We start from the raw sequence: 21,999 nt of genomic DNA, 5'->3' as shown, positions 1-21,999 counted from the left end.
TTTGTAGTTTTAGAATTTATTGTTAATAGTGATCACTTTTTACTACTGTAAGATTAGAAAATAAAATTTAGTAAGAGTGCCTTCTAAACCATTCTGAAATAAATAGCTGCACTGACTTTGATTCCTCTGTCTTCTTGTTTTTTGAAGTATTAACATGAAACTGGAAATTTCTGCATAATACAGAGATAACCACACAGTAATGCTGCAGCCTGAATGAGTTGAAAGCTTAGTTTGAAATTTGAAAGTTTAGTGTAGTATATGTATCCTGCTGTTTAATACCTCAACTATATGGTGAGCATACATTCCATACCTGTGAGTAATAGGTTATATTTACAGTTTATGCCGTGTAATAACCACACACTGCTTCATTTGCATAAAAACCATTAATCCTGCTCCAGTCCATGGCTGATTTAGGCAATGTTAAAAGGGTGCATGTCATTTAATTCTTCATAAGTCAGCTGTTGGTTTTAGCATGACTGAAACACTTTACAAATGAAGCAGTATGTTTGTATGACAAATACAGTCAAAACTGCGGTAACTGGACTTCCCTTTTTGCCTCTTTGGCTACAGCAGTGTTTCATTCTTTCAAGAATGATTGTGTAATTTCCCTTTGACAATCATTTCTGGATCAGATGTATGCAAGCATGTGACCAAGCTTTATTTCATGATAAACAAGACCCTTTTCGTAGTAAATTATTTCTAGAAATGTTTTATCTATTAAAGTCGTTTTTATATTAAATTAGAATTACATATTTATTAATTATGTGCACACATTAGAGTACAACGAAGGAAGAGACATGTGTCCAAAACACATCTGAAAATAAATTTTGACAGTTACTAGTAGCTTATTCATTTTACAATAGGTTGCAATGTTGCTGAATACAGGTAACGTAATGCAGTTGTTGTCGCTGTTCATTTATCTTTGTTACTTTTCCTGTCATTAATACCAGAAGCCCTTCAGTGATACCACCAAGATTTGGATAAATAATTTTAAAATTCTGTCCCATTTACCATTACATTTCTGATATGCCCTTCATTGTGTTTGTCAGCTTGTTAATTAAATTTTTATCAGTTAATTTATTAGCACTCTGTTTGCGTTTTGAAAAGTTTGGTGAAGGAGCAGAATTAGGTAGTTCACATGAATTACCATTGTGTAATGTTTCCATCCCTTGAAAAGAAATGTGACTGAATATTTAATATACTGCGAGAGCAAATTCACAATTATGATATAAACATAAATTTTCATATTTTTCCCCACAGCAAATCTGCACTGATATAAGGATGTCTATGATGAAACGTCAACTGTTCAGTGAACATTGTGCTTCATCTCCCCAGTTACATAGTAGCAGCCCTCTGTCAATGTTAAATGATACTAGTCCTCCACAGAGTGGGTCATCATTTACACCTCAGGTTGGTATCTTATTGAAGTGTAAGAATAATTTCATTTTGCTACAATTAAGACACTCCAACTTTACCAAAACTAAGTATTGAGAATGAGATTTGGCATGCATACAATTTGTGGGTTACGCAGGAGAGAAGAAATTGTGTAATTTTTTTTAAAAAATTGCATATGTCAAGAATGTTCTGTGAATGCAGAGGGCAAGTAGCTTTCTACCTGTTTCCAACAGTATGAAATCATATAGATCTAAAATTACTTATGCATTATTGAAGTCACTTTGTAAGTATTTTCCAGCAGCACTTGGTAATGGCCTAAGGCCAAAATTGCAATAGTGTGATAAAAACTTATAACAGTCACTGACGTAAAGATGATGTCCTTCAAAAAAAATTTTATAATTTTATGACTGTGAATCACAGTGACAAGTGGATTGATCACTTTGTTTGCCGCACAGACTCAGTAACATACAAACGTAACTTCCACTGCAAGCAGGTCATTTAGCAACACTGTTGGCCTATATTTGAGGCTCAGACTGCCATTTTTGCCTGTGGCTACACTTGTAAGTGTCCATCCAATACAAACATAATTGAATGATCAGTTAAGTCTATTGTAATAAATTGTGAAGAAAAAACAGAAACATTCCAAACTGAAAGCCTTGGTTGGCTTAGAGTTCAAAAAATTTCTAAAGGCATTTGGACCACATTCATGTGCTCAGTTCACAGCTCACATGAAACTCGAGTTTGAAAAAGGGGGAGGGAGTGTGTGACTGGAAGATCAGAAAGTGGTCAGATCCAGTGAATGGCGTGCGCGCACGCGCGCGCGCACACACACACACACACACACACACACACACACACACACACACACACACACACACAGAGAGAGAGAGAGAGAGAGAGAGAGAGAGAGAGAGAGAGAGATATCTACATCTACATGGATACTTTGCAAAGCACACTTAAGTGGATGGCAGAGGGTTTGTCCGTGTGTGCTCCGATTTTCCTTATTTTATTATGATGATAGTTTCTCTCTATGTAGGTTGGTGTCAACAAAATATTTTTGTATTTGGAGGAGAAAGATGGTGACTGAAATTTCATGAAAAGATTCTGCCACCACGAAAAGCACCTTTGTTTTAATGATGCCCACTGCAAATCCTGTATCATGTCAGTGACACACTCTCCCCTATTTCACGATAATACAAAATGTGCTGCTCTTCTTTGAACTTCCTCGATGCACTCTGTTGATCCTATTTGGTAAGGATCCCAGACCGCAGAGCAGCACTTCAAAAGAGGATGGATAAGTGTAACATAGGCAATCTCTAGTAGATCTTCTATATTTTCTGAGTATTCTGCCAATAACACGCAGTCTTTATGTGTGTTCTTTCCATTTTAAGATGTTTGTAATTGTAATTCCTAGGTATTTAGTTGAATTTATGGCCTTTAGATTTGACTGATTTACTGTGCAAGGATTCCTTTTAGCACACATGTGGATGACCTCAAACTTTTCATTATTTAGGGTCATTTCCCATTTTTTCACCATTCAGATATCTTTTCTGAATAGTTCTGTGATTTGTATTGATTTTCTGATGACTTTACTAGATGATAAACGATAGCATCATCTGCAAACAACCTAAGGCAGCTGGTCAGATTGCTTCTAAATTGTTTATATAGATAAGGAACGGCTTAGTGCCCCTAACACTACCTTGTGGAACACCAGAAATCACTTGCGTTTTACCGAATGACTTTCTATCAGTTACTACAGTGTGTGACAGGAAATCGTGGATCCAGTCACATATCTGAGACGATATTCCATTAGGATTCAATTTTACTACAAGCCGCTTGTGTGGTACAGTGTCAAAAGCCTTCTGGAAACATAGATATATGGAATCAATTTCAAATACCTTGTCGGTAGCACTCAACACTTCATGATAGAAAAGAGCTAGCTGTGTTACACAAGAACATTTTTTTCTAAATGCGTGTTAACTGTATGTCAGTAGATCATTCTCTTCAGGATGATTCATAATGTTCAGACACAATATATGTTCCAAAATTATGCTGCATATCAATGTTAATGATATCGGCCTGTAATTTAGTGGATGACTTCAAGAAAGGCATTGAATATTGGTGTGATCTGTGTAGCTTTCCAGTCTTTGAGTACAGATCTTTTGTCTAGTGAACAGTTGTATATGATTAGTAAGTATGGAGCTAATGCATCAGCATACTCTGAAAGGAACCTAACTGGTATACAGTCTGGACTGGAAGACTTGCTTTTATTAAGTGATTTAATTTGCTTCACTATTCCGAGCGTGTCTGCTTTTTGAGTTACTCTTGGTTGCAACTGTTCTTGATTCGATATGTGGGGAGCTTTTGTGTGACACTCTGTATTTTACCTTTTTTGATCTTACTGTGTGGTACACGTAGGAGGATGCAGTATATTGAGTGACTCTTCGGGGAATGTACGCTCCAGAAATTTTAATAGTGAATCACATCATGATTCATAATGCATCTCTAGTTGCATCTGCCACAGGAATTGGATGAGCATCTCTTTGACTATCTCACATTTACTTGACAAACGTATGATGAAATGCGCTGCTATCCTTTGGATGTTCTTTATTTGTTGTGGATCCCAGATTGATAACCAATATTAAAGTATTCACTGAACAAGGATTTTGTAAATGATCGCCTTTGTGAGTAGACCAAACTTCTTGAGAATTCTTCCAGTGAATCTGTTTTGCATTTGCCTTCACTGTGTTTAGTTTTATGTCATGATTCCATTTGAGAATTGCTCTATACTCAAAGTCCCAAATATTGAATGGATGTAACTTCTTCAAGAGATTGTTCAGCCGTCATGTAACCATACAAGAAAGGATCTTTTTGCCTATTTATGTGCAATACATTACATTCATGTTGAGGGTCAACTACTGATCTCTGTAGTAACTGTTGAGCCTAAGGAGGTATTCCTACATTTCGTTATAGTTTCATAGAGGTGTAACTTACCTGCATACAGCAGCATCATCCGTGAACAGCTTCATGGAGCTGCCAGTATTACCAGCTAGGTCATTAATGCATATTTTGTGAACAGTAATGGTGCTATATTATTCCCATGATGTATATTTGAATCTACTTTCAGGTCTGTAGGTTTCTATTTGTTAAAAATGATATGCTGTGCTATATTTAATAGGAGCACTTCAATCCAATCACAAATCAGTTTTGATATTCCATATGCTTGCATTTTGTTCATTAGGTGACTGTGTGGAATTGTATCAGACACCTTCTGGAAGTTAAGGACCATGTTGTCCTGGAGGCAGATATTTTACTGCTTTCTGGATCTCTTGGATGAACAGGATGAGCTGGACTTAACATAATTGATTGTAGGATCCATGTTTATTGCTACAGAGGACATTTCGGTCTACAGAAAGGTCATAACATGTGAGCGTAAAATCTGTTCCAAATTATATATCCGACTGACGTCAGTGATACAGACTTGTAGATGTTGGTTCAATGGCCCTTCTAGAAAATGTGAATGTTTTCCGCATTTTTCCAATCACTAGTAACATTTTGCTCCTGCAACAACCTATGATATATTCCTTCTAGAAGAGGAAAAAGGCCTTTCCCATACTCTGTGCAGAATTGTGTAGGTGTCCCATCAGATCCAGTCCTCTTTCTTGTTTTGAGTGAGTGATTTTAGTTGAGCTCTGGATGAAGATTGTTTGCAATGTCTACAAATAAGATCATTTTGTGACTACATTATGTTGGCTGGTTCTGGCATGAGAGAACACCTTAAAATACTACCCAAGTGAGTTGAATATTGCATATGGGTGAGTGTCCATTACAAAACAAATCCAATATAGCTGTAGCTGAATATAAAATCTATTTGGATGTAAGTAGGGAGAGTGGAGCAGTAGTGTATTCATATAATTTAAGTTGGTGAACTTCCCCCATGAACCATGGACCTTTCCGTTGGTGGGGAGGCTTGCATGCCTCAGCGATACAGATAGCCGTACCACAGGTGCAACCACAACGGAGGGGTATCTGTTGAGAGGCCAGACAAACGTGTGGTTCCTGAAGAGGGGCAGCAGCCTTTTCAGTAGTTGCAGGGGCAACATTCAGGATGATTGACTCATCATGCCTTGTAACACTAACCAAAACAGCCTTGCTGTGCTGGTACTGCGAACAGCTGAAAACAAGGGGAAGCTACAGCCGTAACTTTTCCCGAGGCCATGCGGCTTTACTGTATGGTTAAATGATGATGGTGTCCTCTTGGATAAAATATTCTGGAGAGAAAATAGTCCCTCATTCGGATCTCCGGGCAGGGACTACTCAGGAGGACGTTGTTATCAGGAGAAAGAAAACTGGCGTTCTACAGATCAGAGCATGGAATGTCAGATCCCTTAATCCGGCAGGTAGGTTAGAAAATCTAAAAAGGGAAATGGGTAGGTTAAAGTTAGATATATTGGGAATTAGTGAAGTTCGGTGGCAGGAGGAACAAGACTTCTGGTCAGGTGAATACAGGGTTATAAATACAAAATCAAATAGGGGTAATGCAGGAGTTGGTTTAATAATTAATAGGAAAGTAGGAATGTGGGTAAGCTACTACAAACAGCATAGTGAATGCATTATTGTGGCAAAGATACATACGAAGCCCACACCTACCACAGTAGTGCAAGTTTATATGCCAACTAGCTCCCCAGATGACAAAGAGATTGATGAAATGTATGAGGAGATAAAATAAATTATTCAGATAGTGAAGGGCTGTCTGGTAGAATTTTGCACAGAGCATAACTTAATCATAGCTAACACTTGGTTCAACAATCATAAAAGAAGGTTGTATACATGGAAGAAGCGTGGAGGTACTGGAAGGTCTCAGATAGATTATATAATGGTAAGACAGAGATTCAGGAACCAGGTTTTAAATTTTAATACATTTCCAGGGGTCAGATGTGGACTCTGGCCACAATCTGTTGGTTATGAACTGTAGATTAAAACTGAAGAAACTGCAAAAAGGTGGGAATTTGAGGAGATGGGACCTGGATAAACTGAAAGAACCAGAGGCTATAGAGAGCTTCAGGGAGAGCATTAGGGAACAACTGACTAGATTGGGGGAAAGACACACAGTAGATGAAGAAAGGGTAGTTTTGAGAGATGAAATAGCGGAGGTAGCAGAGGATCAAGTAGGTAAAAAGATGAGGGCTAATAGAAACCCTCGGGTAACAGAAGAGATATTGATTTTAATTGATGAAAATATTAAAATGCAGTAAATGAAGCAGGCAAAAAGGAATACAAACGTCTCAAAAATGAGATCGACAGGAAGTGCAAAATGGCTAAGCAGGGATGGCTAGAGGACAAATGTACGGATGTAGAGGCGCATATCACTAGGGGTAAGATAGATATTGCCTACAGGAATATTAAAGAGACCTTTGGAGAAAAGAGAACCACTTGCATGAATATCAAGAGCTCAGATGGAAACCCAGTTCTAAGCAAAGAAGGGAAAGCAGAAAGGTGGAAGGAGTATATAGAGGGTCTATACAAGGGCGATGTTCTTGAGGACAATATTATAGAAATGGATGATGATGATGATGATGATGATGATGATGATGATGATGATATAGGAGATATGATACTGCGTGAAGAGTTTGACAGAGCACTGAAAGACCCGAGTCGAAACAACACCCCGGGAGTAGACAACATTCCATTAGAACTACTGACAGCCTTGGGAGAGCCAGGCCTAACAAAACTCTACCATCTAGTGAGCAAGATGTATGAGACAGGTGAAATACCCTGAGACTTCAAGAAGAATAAAATAATTCCAATCCCAAAGAAAGCAGGTGTTGACAGATGTGAAAATTACCGAACTATCAGTTTTAATAAGCCACGACTGCAAAATATTAACACGAATTCTTTACAGACAAATGGAAAAACTGGTAGAAGCCGATCTTGGGGAAGATCGGTTTGGATTCCATAGAAATGATGGAACACGTGAGGCAATACTGACCCTATGACTTATCTTAGAAAATAGATTAAGGAAAGGCAAATATACATTTCTAGCATTTGTAGACTTAGAGAAAGCTTTTGACACTGTTGACTGGAATACTCTCTTTCAAATTCTGAAGGTGGCAGGGGTAAAAAACAGGAAGTGAAAGGCTATTTACAATTTGTATGGAAACCAGATGGCTGTCGAGGGGCATGAAAGGGAGGTAGTGGTTGGGAGGGGAGTGAGACAGGGTTGTAGCCTATCCCTGATGTTATTCAATTTGTATATTGAGCAAGCAGTAAAGGAAACAAAAGAAAAATTCGGAGTAGGAATTAAAATCCATGGAGAAGAAATAAAAATTTTGAGGTTCGCCAATGACATGGAATGGACAGTGTCTTGAAAGGAGGATATAAAATGAACATCAACAAAAGCAAAGCGAGGATAATGGAATGTAGTCAAAATAAATCGGGTGATTCTGCAAGAATTAGATTAGGAAATGAGACGCTTAAAGTAGTAAATGCGGTCTGCTATTTGGGGAGCAAAATAACTGATGATAGTTGAAGTAGAGAGGATATATAAAATGTAGACTGGCAATGGCAAGGAAAGTGTTTCTGAAGAAGAGAAATTTGTTAACATCGAGTATAGATTTAAGTGTCAGGAAGTCGTTTCTGAAAGTATATGTATGGAGTGTAGCCATGTATGGAAGTGAAACATGGACGATAAATAGTTTAGAGAAGAAGAGAATAGAAACCTTCGAAGTGTGGTGCTACAGAAGAATGCTGAAGATTAGATGGGTCGATCACATAACTAATGAGGAGGTATTGAATTGAATTGGAGAAAAGAGAAATTTGTGGCTCAACTTGACTAGAAGAAGGGATCGGTTGGTAGGGCGTATTCTGAGGCATCAAGGGATCACCGATTTAGTATTGGAGGGGAGCGTGGAGGGTAAAAATTGTAGAGGGAGACCAAGAGATGAATACACCAAGCAGATTCAGGAGGATGTAGGCTGCAGTGGGTACTGGGAGATGAAGGAACGTACACAGGATAGAGTAGCATGGAGAGCTGCAACCAGTCTCTGGACTGAAGACCACAACAACAACAACAACAACAACAACAAGAAGTTGGTGAACGCTGATTCTCTTGTTGAATTTTACACATCACATTGGTTTATATTAGGCCTGTTTAGGAGGTGACCAGGCAATCGAGAGTGCTCACACACTCTGCCTGAGAAGTGCAGTTAAACGGGGCTGTTGGATGACATTACTTAGTGCAGGGGAACTGCAAATAATACCCTGAGTTCAAAGCGGTGTCCATTGTTATGTTCCTGGACTTGCATACTTACGGCGCAGTGCATAAAGTAAAGAGTACCACATTTCAAATTGATGAAATGTAGCATGATGGCTGGGTGAGGAATTTCAAAGTGAAAGTCAGACATACCAACATTGTGTGAAGATGGACTTTGCCACAGAGCGAGGTAGTGCAGTGGTTAGCACACTGGACTCCTCGCGTTTGGGAGGATGGCGGTACAAACCTTCATCTGGTCATCCTGATTTCCTCAAATTGCTTCGGGCAAATGCTGCGATGGTTTCTTTGGAAGGGCACGGCCAATTTCCTCCCCTGTCCTTTCCTCATGTGATGGGACCGATGACCTCGCTGTTTGGTTCCCTCCCTCACAAATCAGCTAACCAACCATAAACTTTGCTAGAAGATGATGAATATGACGCTCTTTGAAACATCATGATATTGTAACACTGCTATCTGGCTGGAAACTTCAGATACTTTCCTCAACACAAGCACTAATTTACAACATGTTAATGCAGGATACTGATACATTTAAGCTTCTCAAGACACCATTGCATACCATAGTGTGTGTTTCAAAGCTCTGAGCACTATGACAAAAATTTAATGTACAATGACATTACAATATGTTGTATGCAAAAGATTATAGACACTTGGAAGACAAAGAGCGAGAAGGGGAAATGCAAAAATTAAAGCACTGTTCAACAATGTGACTGAAGTAACTATTCATCATGTGCGAGCAGAGGAATTAGTGATTTTTTCCCCCTGTAATATTCCCGCTATGAAAATGCGCCTCAGTTGTAGCAGTTTGAGCAAGTTACCATACTGATGTTTATATTGTCCAAGCACTGAGCAGTTTCACTGAAGGAGAATTTACAGAGACATGTTTAGGACCTCCATGTGGACAAATAGCTCGTGAGAGACTTGAAGAGTTCAGGCTCGTTCAACCATTTGATGCAGACTCAAGAAATAGCTGATAATGTTTCAGGTAACTTTTTTGCAAAAAATATTATCACCTTTTATTAGTGCTGGATGAGTGCGTAGGTGTTTCTGATACTACTCAGTTGACAGTTTGCGTTCATGGAGTAGATTGCAGTATCATTGACACAGAACAGCTGATGGACTTAGTTCCAGTGCAAGACACAAGAACAAAGGCAGATATTCTGGAGTGTGCAAGAGAGTGATCGAGTATGGGTCTGCAGTGGAAGAATCTCTTTTCTGTGGCTACAGACGACTCAGTGGCTGTGGTTGTGTGTAATTTTAGTTTCTTTTTTTTAAATGAGAGATGCTAAAATTTACCCATTCCACATGAGATTTTTGCAGTACATAACGTTCTCCATCAAGAGAATTTATATACAGAATTAATGGTGATGTGCTGTATCACTGTGAAATGCGTGGGCTGAGCTGAGAAACTTTTTTTATTGAGATTTTTTGAATTTCAGGGTGGAATATGTATTTTTATCAGGGTGTGTACGACCCGGGAGATTCGGGAAAAACCCAGGAATTTTTTCATCCAGGAGAAAAATGGGAAAAACCGGAAATTTTCTAGAATTCCGGGAATTTTTTATTGTTTTAGTTTTCAGTTAAATTTTTGTAATTTTTACTGGTAAGAACCAATACTCTAACAAAGGCTATTACTATATCCCCCTACTGCAGAATAATACTTCAACAATAAAACATAAACGAGAGAAAAAAATGATAATAACTTAAATTGCAAAGGAAATACGCCATACACAACAGTGACACACAGTGCTAATGCAATCGTCTGCCAACAGCAAAATGTGTCAACGGCTTTAGGAAGACTATGAAGTGCTTCATAACAACAAATTGCCTCCAATGATCATGAAGTCACAACTGTTTACATTACATTCGTTTTAGCAGTTACGAGTTTGTGCGCATGCGCAGTTGAGTCGCGTTTGAGTAGTAGGTTCTCTCGCTTCTGGCTACAGGAGTGTGGCTGTTAGCTGTGCAGTCAGACGCAGCAAGCAGCTAGATGCTACTGGGAAAAGGGGGCGCTGAATTCATTTCTTGAGGGGGGAAAAAACTTGTTTCACAAAGCACCCAGCATCCAGCGCACCTTTGTCTATCGATTATTCATATGATTATGAAATGGTTCCCTGTTGGTTTTTGAACATTTTTGAACACATTTTAAGTTGATTTCTGAATTATTCATAAATTGATTTTTGAAAGCGTGCATAGTGTATGTGATGTCTGTCAGGAGAATCCTGGTCACATCTAGAAATAAACTTTCCGCAGAAGAAAGGGGACAGGGCTATACAAGCTGAGTGGACTAAAGCCGAACAGATGAATGCCAATCGCTGTCTGATTATGTGGTTGATTGGGTTTGCGAATGATCAGTGTTGTTATAATTACTAGCGATATCCATAGATTCAGACTACCAGAACAGAAATAAACGGCTGACAGGAATAACAGGTGAGAAAGATTACGTACTATCTTCTTGGTTTACCCAAGAAAATGAAATTTTGACACAAAATTTTTGGCCAGGTCACTACACTAGTAAGGACCAGTTGTACAGTCCCTGGCTAGCAGCTGCTTAAGTTCTGTTCTGGAAGTAACGTGGAAAACGTGTTGTACAAACACGTAATAAAGCCTAACCAGAAAACAATCACGGGATAACTAAACCTGTGATTCTGGCAGGGTTAGTGAAATTAATCGGTGAACAAATTTTGACAATGGCAGGAATAGCTGCAGAATTGGTGATGACAAGATTGTTTGTTAGAACGAGGAAGGAGAAGAAACGGGCACAGACACAAATTATGGAAGAATAAGACAATTCCAAATTTATATAAAAATTTCTTAATACTACTTTTCCATCTCATGCTTGAGAAGCTGGTGGGTATGAAGGAAATGTGAAACTGTTTTCTAACATAAAGCCTTTTGCTTGTAGTAGGCCTAAGAGGCATTTGATATTGGCACTTCGTGAATTACATTCTGTCGTGTTATAAATATGGCCATTTGTGCCAAAACAGTCTCATTTGTTTGGTGTGTCTTACAAAATCGCTCCAATATTACAAAGGCTTTTTTCGTTTTATCTAGGAGACAGTGACAAAATAGAAGTAATCAGATCGAGAAACCACACCAGTCTTGGGTATTATTTGCGTTAACAGCTTTTTCAGTATTAGATAACAACATTTAGATTTTTCATGTAGCAAATCGTTTGACGAGCTTTGATGAGGTAATAGATTCTTTTGCAGAAAGGGAAGCATGCCATGTTAAGCTGTAGCAAGATTGGAGAGGAAAAACAATGCTAGGAACTAAAGATTGAAGAAATGTGTACTTTCTTGCTTGTCTCTTTTCTTTATTGGTTTTATGTATCCTATATTTAATTTTATGTCACACAAAGCAGCGAGTTATTAGCTAATAGGCAATAAAGAGTGCAAATTTTCTGGAGAGTTCTTGTTCTCCCGGTTACAAATAATCCCATCCGCTATTGCAGGCTGTCAAATTGGCTGACTGGGAGTAGGAGAAGCATCACAGGACATCTCAATTTCCACTGTCCTGAATATAGTTTGATGGCATCCAGTACAAAATATACACGTTTCAGTTCCGCAGAGCGAACTGCAGTGACCTGTGATAGAAGAATGCTTAATGGAGAGGCGTGGCCCTGCACTTCGGCACACTTAAGACCAAATAACGTCTTACATTTCCTCGAAAACATATGTTTTATGTTTCAGACGGTTCAGAAAGTTGAAGATGAACATTTTTTGAAAATTCGATTTCGATTTTTTATTTTTTATTTTTAGTATTTACCCGGTTCGCAAATACTGTAGATCCGAGGCAGATGCGCAGAGCAGTCTGAGTTATAGGGGGGTAGTCTCCACGTGACCTATGTTTACATTTAGTGATTTTGCGGTTTCCCCTTCGTTTACTCTCGCGTCAAATGAAAACAAAACGGATATCTGTGGCCGGAAGCTATCAAGTGAATTAAAATACATTCTCGTAATTATGGAAGGCTAAAATATGTCATTAGTTTCAGATTTTATTTTATTTCCACCTTTCTGTCAAGTATTAATCGCCATGCAGAGCAATTAAGTTATTTTTGTCTGTTTGCTAAAGAAATTTGACTTTTATTAACCTTTTCTGCAGAGGCAGTCAATGTATTTGAAATGAAATGTTTAATTCTACAGTAATGGCTAGTTTCAACTGTTCGCTGCATTTCAGGTGCACGTTGTCATCTTCTAGCACGTATGGCATTATGCCATAATAAAGAACCAAACATGAAATAATACAGTACTGGTGCTCCAAGAAAATTTACATCCCGAAAACCACTCTGAAAAATTTAATATGAGGTCGAGGTCTTCTTCATTGGGAATCTGGACATATGAATGTGCACTTTAAGTATGCACTTTAAATGTGCACATTTTAGCATGGTTCACGAAATTCCGATGCTCTTGGAGTATCCTCTGATGTCTTGTTTCTTTTGTGACATAATGTATGATCTTTCCATGTCTTACACGTACGTACATACGCGCTTTCTACGCCATGGTAGCTGCACAAGCGTGGTGACGCCTGGTATCTGCACTCTCTGGCAACTGATGAAACGAACCTATTTCTAATAGCTCGCGGGAAAATATTGCGGATGGTAGTTTCAAAAGCGTTACTTTCAAAGTAAATATCCTTTTACGCAACTATGTGCAAGAATGTACCATGAATTTATTAACTCACAGAGTGTTTGCCTCTCGTTTAAACATCAACTCTTCGATGACGAGCCAGTTAGAAGAATTTTGAACCCTGAAGTGATATATCTTAAAGTGTAACACACGCAAAAAAGATCAGCATTATATGCACAAGCTTAGCTTCTCTTGCTGCTTATTAACCTTAGAGACCAATATTATATGTAAAAGCTTTGCTTCTCTTGTAGCAACACTATGTATATTAATTTAAACTATTAACTTTCCTTGTTTGTGTGTTCCTGATACGTAACAGTGATGTTGCTGTTGGCTGACTGCATCACGTGTCCTATGCTCTGAACATCCGCTGTAATTGGCTGCCGAGATCACATGACATGCGCTATGACTGGCTTACAGAAACGCATCGCAATATTGATTTTCAATGATTCAGAAAGTAACATGCAGTGTTTGGTGGAACACCAATGTATAATTTCGTAATACGAAAATACACAACGTACATGTTGCTGCACATAAAAGGTATTTCCAAAACGTGTCTTTTTCTCTGAGTTTCGTTTTCTGAAGTGCCAGGAGATTCTACGCCCATGTGTAAACCCTTAACCCTTCAAAGGATTGATAAAGGAAAATATACTGTCACTTAACATGGAAAAAGCGTGTTTTCACCCGGGAGAAAGTGTATTTTTAACTGGGAAATCCAGGAAAAATGTGGAAATTTTTCTTCCTTGTCCGCATATACACCCTGATTTATGGACATGAGTGGTAAGCCTATTGCAGAACCGAATACTGAACAGTGGATGTCCAATTAGGCCATCTAATATATCGTCATACTTAGGAATGATCGAATGCATGTCTAAAAGAATAACTTTATTAACAAAACCAAAACTCAGTTATAATGTCCTTGGATAATAATGCACACAACTCAGTTCAACAGAAATGTGTCTTATGATGTTTTTGTCTGTGATGTGCCTATACGGCGAGCCTTGGAGTTATGGTAGATGGCGGCATCAAGACCTGGGATGTTACTAGGCCTGTTTTGCCAGCATGTTATGGCTGACGTGCTGCTAGTGCAGACCCGGATGAAATGGGCTGGATCTGTCAGCATGGAGCACTGAAATGAAACTGCTGGTACTGCTGACTGGTTGCACTGGGACTGAACTGCTGATGCGGCTGGACGGAACTGCTGGTACTGCCAACTTGAGGAGTACCGTGTGACTGACATCGCAGGGGCCAGCAGTGGTGTAAGTAGTAGGTAACAGGTGGAGATCCACATGGTGCCACAATGGAATGTGACCTGGTGTAGCAAAGTAGTGCCCTCCTGATGGTGCTCTCTACTGGACAGGCATGCTGCCTGTCAGTGAGGTTGGCACCCCCAGATGCTGTTGAGGTGGTGTGTAACTATCTGGTAAGCAGCCCAGTCCATATAAGGAAAACATCTTAGTGTTCATGAGAGCTGTTTATGTACATCCTCCTGGCAGGGCGGCTATGCGCACCGCCTGCCTTGGGTGTGGAGGAAATGAGTGCCAGGCGGATACACCACCATCCTCTGTGATTTTATTTACCATCTGAATGTTCTGAATTTAGCATTCCAGGGTTAAAAAAAGTTTCAGAAACAGATGACTGCATTCAGGGGTTCAAAATAAAACACTCTTTGTGGAATAGACAGGTAGGAAAAAGGCACACTGTTCATTTATCCAAATTGTCATGTTTAGCAATGGGAGCAGAGTGGAATTTTGAGTTGTCCTTGAATTTGAGACTCATTTCCAGGATTTTGAAAAGTTTAATGTCTTTTCACTTACTGTTTCATTTGACTAGCTCTACAGCTATTGGTGAGCATTGGAATTTGGAAATGTGTGTGCAGTATGTTGGCATTACCAGCAGTTCCATCCAGCCACATCAACAGTTCAGTTCCAGCAAAACCAGTCGATAGTACCAGCAGTTTCATTTTAGCACTCCATGACGACAGACCCATCTCAGTTCATCCTTGTCTGCACTATATTCAAAAGTGGGCTCAAGTTGTGTTCCATGAATGTTCACGGCAGACCACAGTATTCAAAGAAAAAACTATTTTATCAGAACTGTGGGAGCAGTTTGAGACATGGAGACGCCTTTCTGTCACGGATTGTGATGAATGACAAAACTTGGGTACATTACTTTGAACTGGAAACAAAAAGGCAGTCACTGGACTGGCATCACCTGCAGTCATCAATAAAGAATAATTTGAAAGCAGCTCCATCTGCTGTCAAAGTCACATTGACAGTCATTTGGAGTCATTGGATTGGATCATTCGTGTCAGCATGTGCCCAAAAGGGTTGGCCATTATTGAGAGGCATATGGGAAGACGCTGAACTAACTCAAGAACTGTTTGCAATGTGTTCCATCTTACAAGAACATAAAAGAAATGTTGCTTCAATGTGACAATGCATGCTCACATACAGTTCTCAGTACGTGGTAACACACAACCAAATTTTGTTGGATGTATTGAGTCATATACTCTATAGTCCAGACCTGGTGCCATAGGACTTTCACCTGTCTGGGCCACTTACGGATTCTCTGTGTGTTATTTACTTTGAAGATGATCAAAGCATAATTCATGCAGTGAAAACATGGCTATGCACTGGACAACAGCTTCTACAACGGGGAATACATGCTCTTACACAATGCTGGCATAAGGCCATAAATGTGATGGAGACTATGTAGAAAAATAATACATGTAAAATAAATGTTAATTGATGTTATCACCAAATTCTAACTGTTAAGACTAAATATGTTCAGAGAAAAAAATTTGGTGTTATTTATTGAGTGACATTTGTATATCAGAGTATAAAGTGCAAAAGTTAATGTGTAAGCTTTCAGGTCCATGTTCTCTAATAATTCCTTAACAAAGCCTTGGTTAATTTTTCTAAAATTTTTGTCATAGCTGAGGCAGTGCTCTGCCTGAGGTCTTCTCATTGATAACTTTGATCACTAACAAAAGAACTAAATATGGTTTAGGCTTCAGTGTCACTGTTTTGAAATTCAAATAAACTACTGTGATACAATGTCCACTAATGGAGAAAGACAAGATTTTTTGTGAAGAATTATGACACAATGTTCCTTTGGACATGCGTTGTGCTTCGTCACAACACAGGCACTGCAATTTCATATTTATCTTCCGATTGTGGGCCTACAGCTTACAAATAAAATGTCTCCCCTCTACAGGATTAACTTTAATGGGATGTTTGAGTACAGATATGACACATGGATGATACATGGAAGTATGGGTCTGGCTGTGGGGCATGTTTGGCTAGCAGGAGTGATTAATGCAGCCACTTGCATAAAATGGGGAAATCCGGCTTCAGTTCCCAGTCCAGCACAAATTTTCATAGTTGTTACTCCAATATACAGCTGGAGGTGGTTTGTATTCACAACTGCAAATACATTTCAAGATTTTTGGGAGATTGGAAATTGTATTTATTACATGTGCAAAAGGTTTTTCTTTTATTCTTGTTCCCTTATGCTAGTTGTACACACAAATGAATGAGATCTTTTTATGAGTCTGTTACTAATAAGCCCTACTTTTAGCGGCATCTGGATGATAGAATGTGAAGAAACAGTCCCTTGATTGATGGTGGCAGAGTTCGCTAAACCACTACTTATTATTTGGTAGCAAATTCTCTTGGTATGTGCTGAAATGATTTCACCCAATTAGTACAGTTTTCAGTGGTCTGACATCATACTGTAGTCAAATGACTATTGTTTTATGTTTGTAAACAATGAAATAAAAGTCCTGTACTTCAAATACTCATACTGTTTGTTTTGGAGAGTGCTTTTTTTCTTTGTGCTGTTTTTATCTACTACTATAAATTTCCACTGAAAAGACGTCCGTATGTTTATTCTGTTGTTATGCACATTGTGTGCCTTAAACATAATTTCAATTTCAAGTGTTAGTGTTTATGGTATTGGGAGTTGTGTCTCTTAAAGGATGTCTTTCTGCCTCTTCTTAATTTTAACTATGCAGATTAGTATGTTAATTGTGGTGCGCGTATTGTAAGACCTTCGGTACACACACCATCAGATTATTTGACTTGTCGCTGTAACGAAGTAGGCGAGTGTCAGCGATATGTCTCGTGGTCTTATTGTGGCGTGTTTATCTTCTGCCGTTAGATCAGATGATAGAAATGCCACTTGCACGCTTAGAGTAGCAGATTGACGGTGACCAACTTTAAACAGAACTTGATTAATTTTCACATACATTTTTTAAAATAATAATAAACATAGACATTACGTAACTTGATTCTGGATGCTGTATACAATTAACAATCTGAAGTTCCTTTAGTCTTGGTACGTTAATCTTATTCTCACATATCTCTGATACTTGAAAAAGTGTCTATACATTTCTCTTCATGGCTGTGTACAGGAATATGATAATCTTATTAGGCGCAGACTGAAACTTGACTACAGACTGATGCAGACTAAGGCAGACTGACTAATCGGAGGTCTGTACACTCGTTATAATACCTCGAGCATTCAGGTATCACTGCGTGAGTGTGATCCGCGAGGTGAAAAGGTTCTACGTTAGCAGCAGTCTCACTGGCTGCGTTACGTATTAATACACGGATCGGTGGAAGCAGAATTTGGTCCGTCTCTAAGACAGCGCCATCTCGTAGTGCGGAGACGGACGAGCGCTGCGCCTGCGCTGTTGTGCTTAGCGGGGCGCGCTCTAGCGGGAAAGTTGTGCACGCGCTGACTACGCGGAACTATGTACACAACATTAATACAACTGATCCTCGTGCTTGTGTTGAGTGTTCAGTCATTTCCCAAAATTGTATTTCATGGTAGGGGTGGCTCCATATTTATGAATGTTAATCTCTGAACATTCATGGGCACCTATAGGCATTTCAGTGTACTTAGCAAATCCAGTCATTGCCTTCAGGGTACACAGTGACCATTGAGAAATAATATGAAGTTAAACCACACAGTTTGCATATTATTTGCTGTATTACTAGTTTCACTCTATGAACGAGAGCATCTCCCCTATTGATTGCCCTGATGATAACATGTTGAGCTTCACTTATCATCATCATCCTCAACACATGATGCAGAGTGGAAATTTGAACCTGTACAGTGATACCATCAGGCAAATGGTGTTCTTTCTTTGACCCAGAAGGCATTGATTTAAATCAATGCCCATTCACAGCTCTAGTGTTCTTAATTTCTTTGTGTCTTAACATTAAATGGTTGTATGTGAACATTTTTGGATTCTTTGTTAAGACAAAGAACTAGGCATTTTTTCCTTACCAGAGTTTGAACAAATACAAAATGTTTAGCATTAAGTGAGCCACTTTTCCGAAAAAAATTATGTATAGCAGTGTAATGTTTACTATATGATATGGTGTTAATTCTGTTACCAGTGTGCTGCTGTCAGGTTAAGACACCATGGGTCACCAATGGGTGACATTTTATCACCCACAGGTGTGTCACCTATTGCAAGACCTTCAAGGGCAAACAGATTTCTATCAAAATTGGATTTTGTTAATTGTCAGTTTGAGAGAGCATCGTCAATGTCTCCTCCAGCATTCTTGCGACTGAAAGGTAAGGGTGTGTGTGTGTGTGTGTGTGTGTGTGTGTGTGTGTGTGTGTGTGTCCGTCCTATAAAGCATAAGACTTATCTGTTGCGTACCATTACTTTATAAGGAATCGAGTAGTTGGCTCAAACAATTATTAAATTTATTTGAACTGTTGTTCTGTGTCCTAGTACAAATAAGATATGCTTATGCTGTTTATGTTCCTTTGCTGGCTCATTTGTTGATTTGTTGTTATTACATAGATAATTCGCAGAGGGCTCATTATTGTTGTTGTGCTGTAATTTAACAATTGCAACTCACTAATTCAGCAGCCGAGTTGTGTGTGTTTGATACTTTAACTCTTCCTTGCACTCCGTTACAGTTAATTGATTCTAAAGGGTATATTTCTTCATTGTTGAAAAGTAGTCAGTTTCCTTTCAAATGTTTTTCACTAACCAAGGATTTTAGTGCTGACTTGACTGTGGGTCAATCTAAGTTTTAAAGTAGTTAACAGTTTGGGGTTGCCATTAGGTGCGTGCTATTCACTATTTAAAATGTGTGCTTTGCATTATGTGTGTAATCTGCAATCATCTGTATCTACATACATATTCCACAAGCCACCATGAGGTACATGGTACTGGGTATCTTGTATCATTAGTGGTCATTTCCTTTCAGAACTGCTTTGATGTCTTCCTTTAATCTGACCTGGCGAAGATCCCAAACACTTGAGCATTACTCAAGAAAAGATCACGTTAGTGTTCTGTTTGCGTTCTCCGTAATAGACTAGTAATAAATAAAGTCTACCGTTCACCTTCTTTACTACTAATCTGACTAGCTCGTTCCATTTCTGTTCACTTGGTATTGTTGCACTGAGATATCTGTATGAGATTGATGTGACAGTGTTAACCAGCACTCTACCAATACTGCACTTGTACATTATGGAACTGTTTTTCCTACTCATCTCCATTAACTTACATTTTTCTACATTTAGAACACACAACCTAGAAATTTTTTGTAAGTCATCTTGTATCCTCTGAAAGTCCCTTAATGACAACAACTTCCTGTACATCCACTTGTTGCTGTTCACACTGTTCATCAGATCATTTATGTAGGGCTGTATAGAGAATAAGGGTGGTGTTAGCACACTTCCCTAGTGTACTACTCATGAAACCCTTGTCTCCCATGAGACAAGGGTCTTCACGAGGACAGTGTATTGTGTTCTGTTACTCATGAAGTCTTAAAGCTTATTCCATATGATTGGACCTTCATTAAGTCTACGGTGGGGCACCATGTAAAATGCTTTCCAGAAATGTAGGAATATGGAATATGCCTGTTGTCCTTAATCCATGGTTTGGAGGATATTGTGAAAAAAAGGGCAAGCTGTTTCACTTGAGTAATGCTTTCTAAATAAATGCTGATTTGTGGACATAAAATTCCCCATCTCAAGGAAATTTATTATATTCAAACTGAGGATATGTTCAAGAATTCTGCAGCAAACTCATGTTAAGGATATTGGTCTGTAATTATGTGGGTTCATTCTTTTACCCTTATTGTACAGGGTGTATCAGAAAGAATCATCTGATTAAAAAAAAAAAAATCATAACTATTATGTTGTTGGAAATATGTGCGTGAACAACATACTGTTGAAAAGACCAAACTATCAAGTTTCACATAGTTCCCACTAGGTAGCAGCAGTGTGCACCCATTTCAGTTCTTGTAAAAATGGTGTTGGGACAACAAAAGGTTTTTTGGGTTCTACGTTTTGCGCAGTGCAGGTCATAGTAACTGTTCAGCATGACTTTTGTACTAGGTATGATGTGGATCCTCCTACAGGACAGAGCATTAGATGATGGGATGAACAATTGCGAGAAACAGGTTGTATGTGTAACAGCAAATCACTGGGACATCCCTGAGTGTCTGACACAGACGTTGAATACTTCTGCCGTAGTTTCACAAGGACTCCGCAGAAATCCGTTCACCGTGTGGCTTAACATGCCTCCGACGTCAATCGGGCATGTGTTGCGTCGATGTTTACACATGAAACCATACAAAATTCAGTTACTGTGAGCTCTTCATGAAGGTGACAAACATCATCATGTGCAGTTCTGTAATTTCGTTCTTGGCAAAGATGGAGTATGACAGTTATCTTCCACACTTAGTGTTTGATGACGAGGCAACATTCCATTTAAGTGGAAAGGTGAAGTGTCATTATGCAAGAATGTGGGGTACAGAACAACCACGTGAAGTTGTACAACATGAGAGGGACTCTCCAAAATTTAATGTGTTTTGTGCAGTTTCACGGGAAAAGGTGTACGATCCATATTTCTTTACCAAAAACACTGTTACAGGAAGCACTTATCTTGAAATGCGTGAGAAGTTTCTTTTCCCACAGTTGGTGACTGATTCAAATGACTTCATTTACCAACATGATGGAGCACCGTCACACTGGTATCTGGAAGTGCGGGAATTTTTAAATCAAAGGATACTAAACGGTGGATCAGTCGCACTGGACCAAATGATTCAGCCTTACATTACTAGCCTCTAAGAGCATCAGACCTGGGTGTATGTGATTATTTCTTGTGGGGGTTTATAAAAGACTTTGTGCCTCCATTACCAACAACAATGATTGAACTGAGACGTCGCATAACAGCCGCTGTGGAAGCTGTAACTCAAGACATGCTTGCTGCAGTGTGGGAACAGTTTGAATACTGCATTGACATATGCTGTGTATCTCAAGGGGGGCATATTGAACACACATGAAAAGGTATGGGGGGAAAAATTAAGTTCCCCATTCATCAAAAACCAAAATTTGTTGTACATGCTCATTAATTTCAGAAATATATACTTGCCAAATCGGATGATTCGTTTTGATACACCCTACACACTGCTCGACACTTGCAAAGGAACAACTGACACTTGCTAATGAAAAATTGCTAATAATTGCTACGAAACAAGTGACAGTTGCTGTGGAACACCTGACCAATCATAGTAAAATGAAATCTAGAGGGCGGGATGTGTTAACTGCATCAAAGTCTGGGCATGAACACTCTGTATGCATTAGACAGTTCATGCAGTAAGGTGTTTGGCAAAGGTGGTTGTGGAAAAGATCAGCTGGATGACTTGAAGACGGTAAGAATGTCACTAC

General features: G+C 39.0%; 1 protein-coding gene across 3 annotated transcripts in view; it reads left to right on the top strand.

The window, feature by feature from the left end:
* LOC124555377 overlaps positions 1-21,999 on the top strand; it is a 145,973-nt gene that overhangs the window by 113,350 nt on the left and 10,624 nt on the right. For 2 of the 3 annotated variants that reach the window (XM_047129268.1, XM_047129267.1), the window contains 2 exons: positions 1,261-1,410; positions 18,702-18,882. In XM_047129268.1, coding sequence (XP_046985224.1) covers positions 1,261-1,410; positions 18,702-18,882 — 331 coding nt within the window. The remainder of the gene's footprint in view (positions 1-1,260; positions 1,411-18,701; positions 18,883-21,999) is intronic. The other variant, XM_047129269.1, reaches the window with a different exon arrangement.

The sequence above is a fragment of the Schistocerca americana genome, chromosome X, assembly GCF_021461395.2.
Source record: "Schistocerca americana isolate TAMUIC-IGC-003095 chromosome X, iqSchAmer2.1, whole genome shotgun sequence".
NCBI lineage: Eukaryota > Metazoa > Arthropoda > Insecta > Orthoptera > Acrididae > Schistocerca > Schistocerca americana.
The sequence above is the reverse complement of the archived record's forward strand: the minus strand, read 5'-3'. Positions and strand labels throughout refer to the sequence as shown.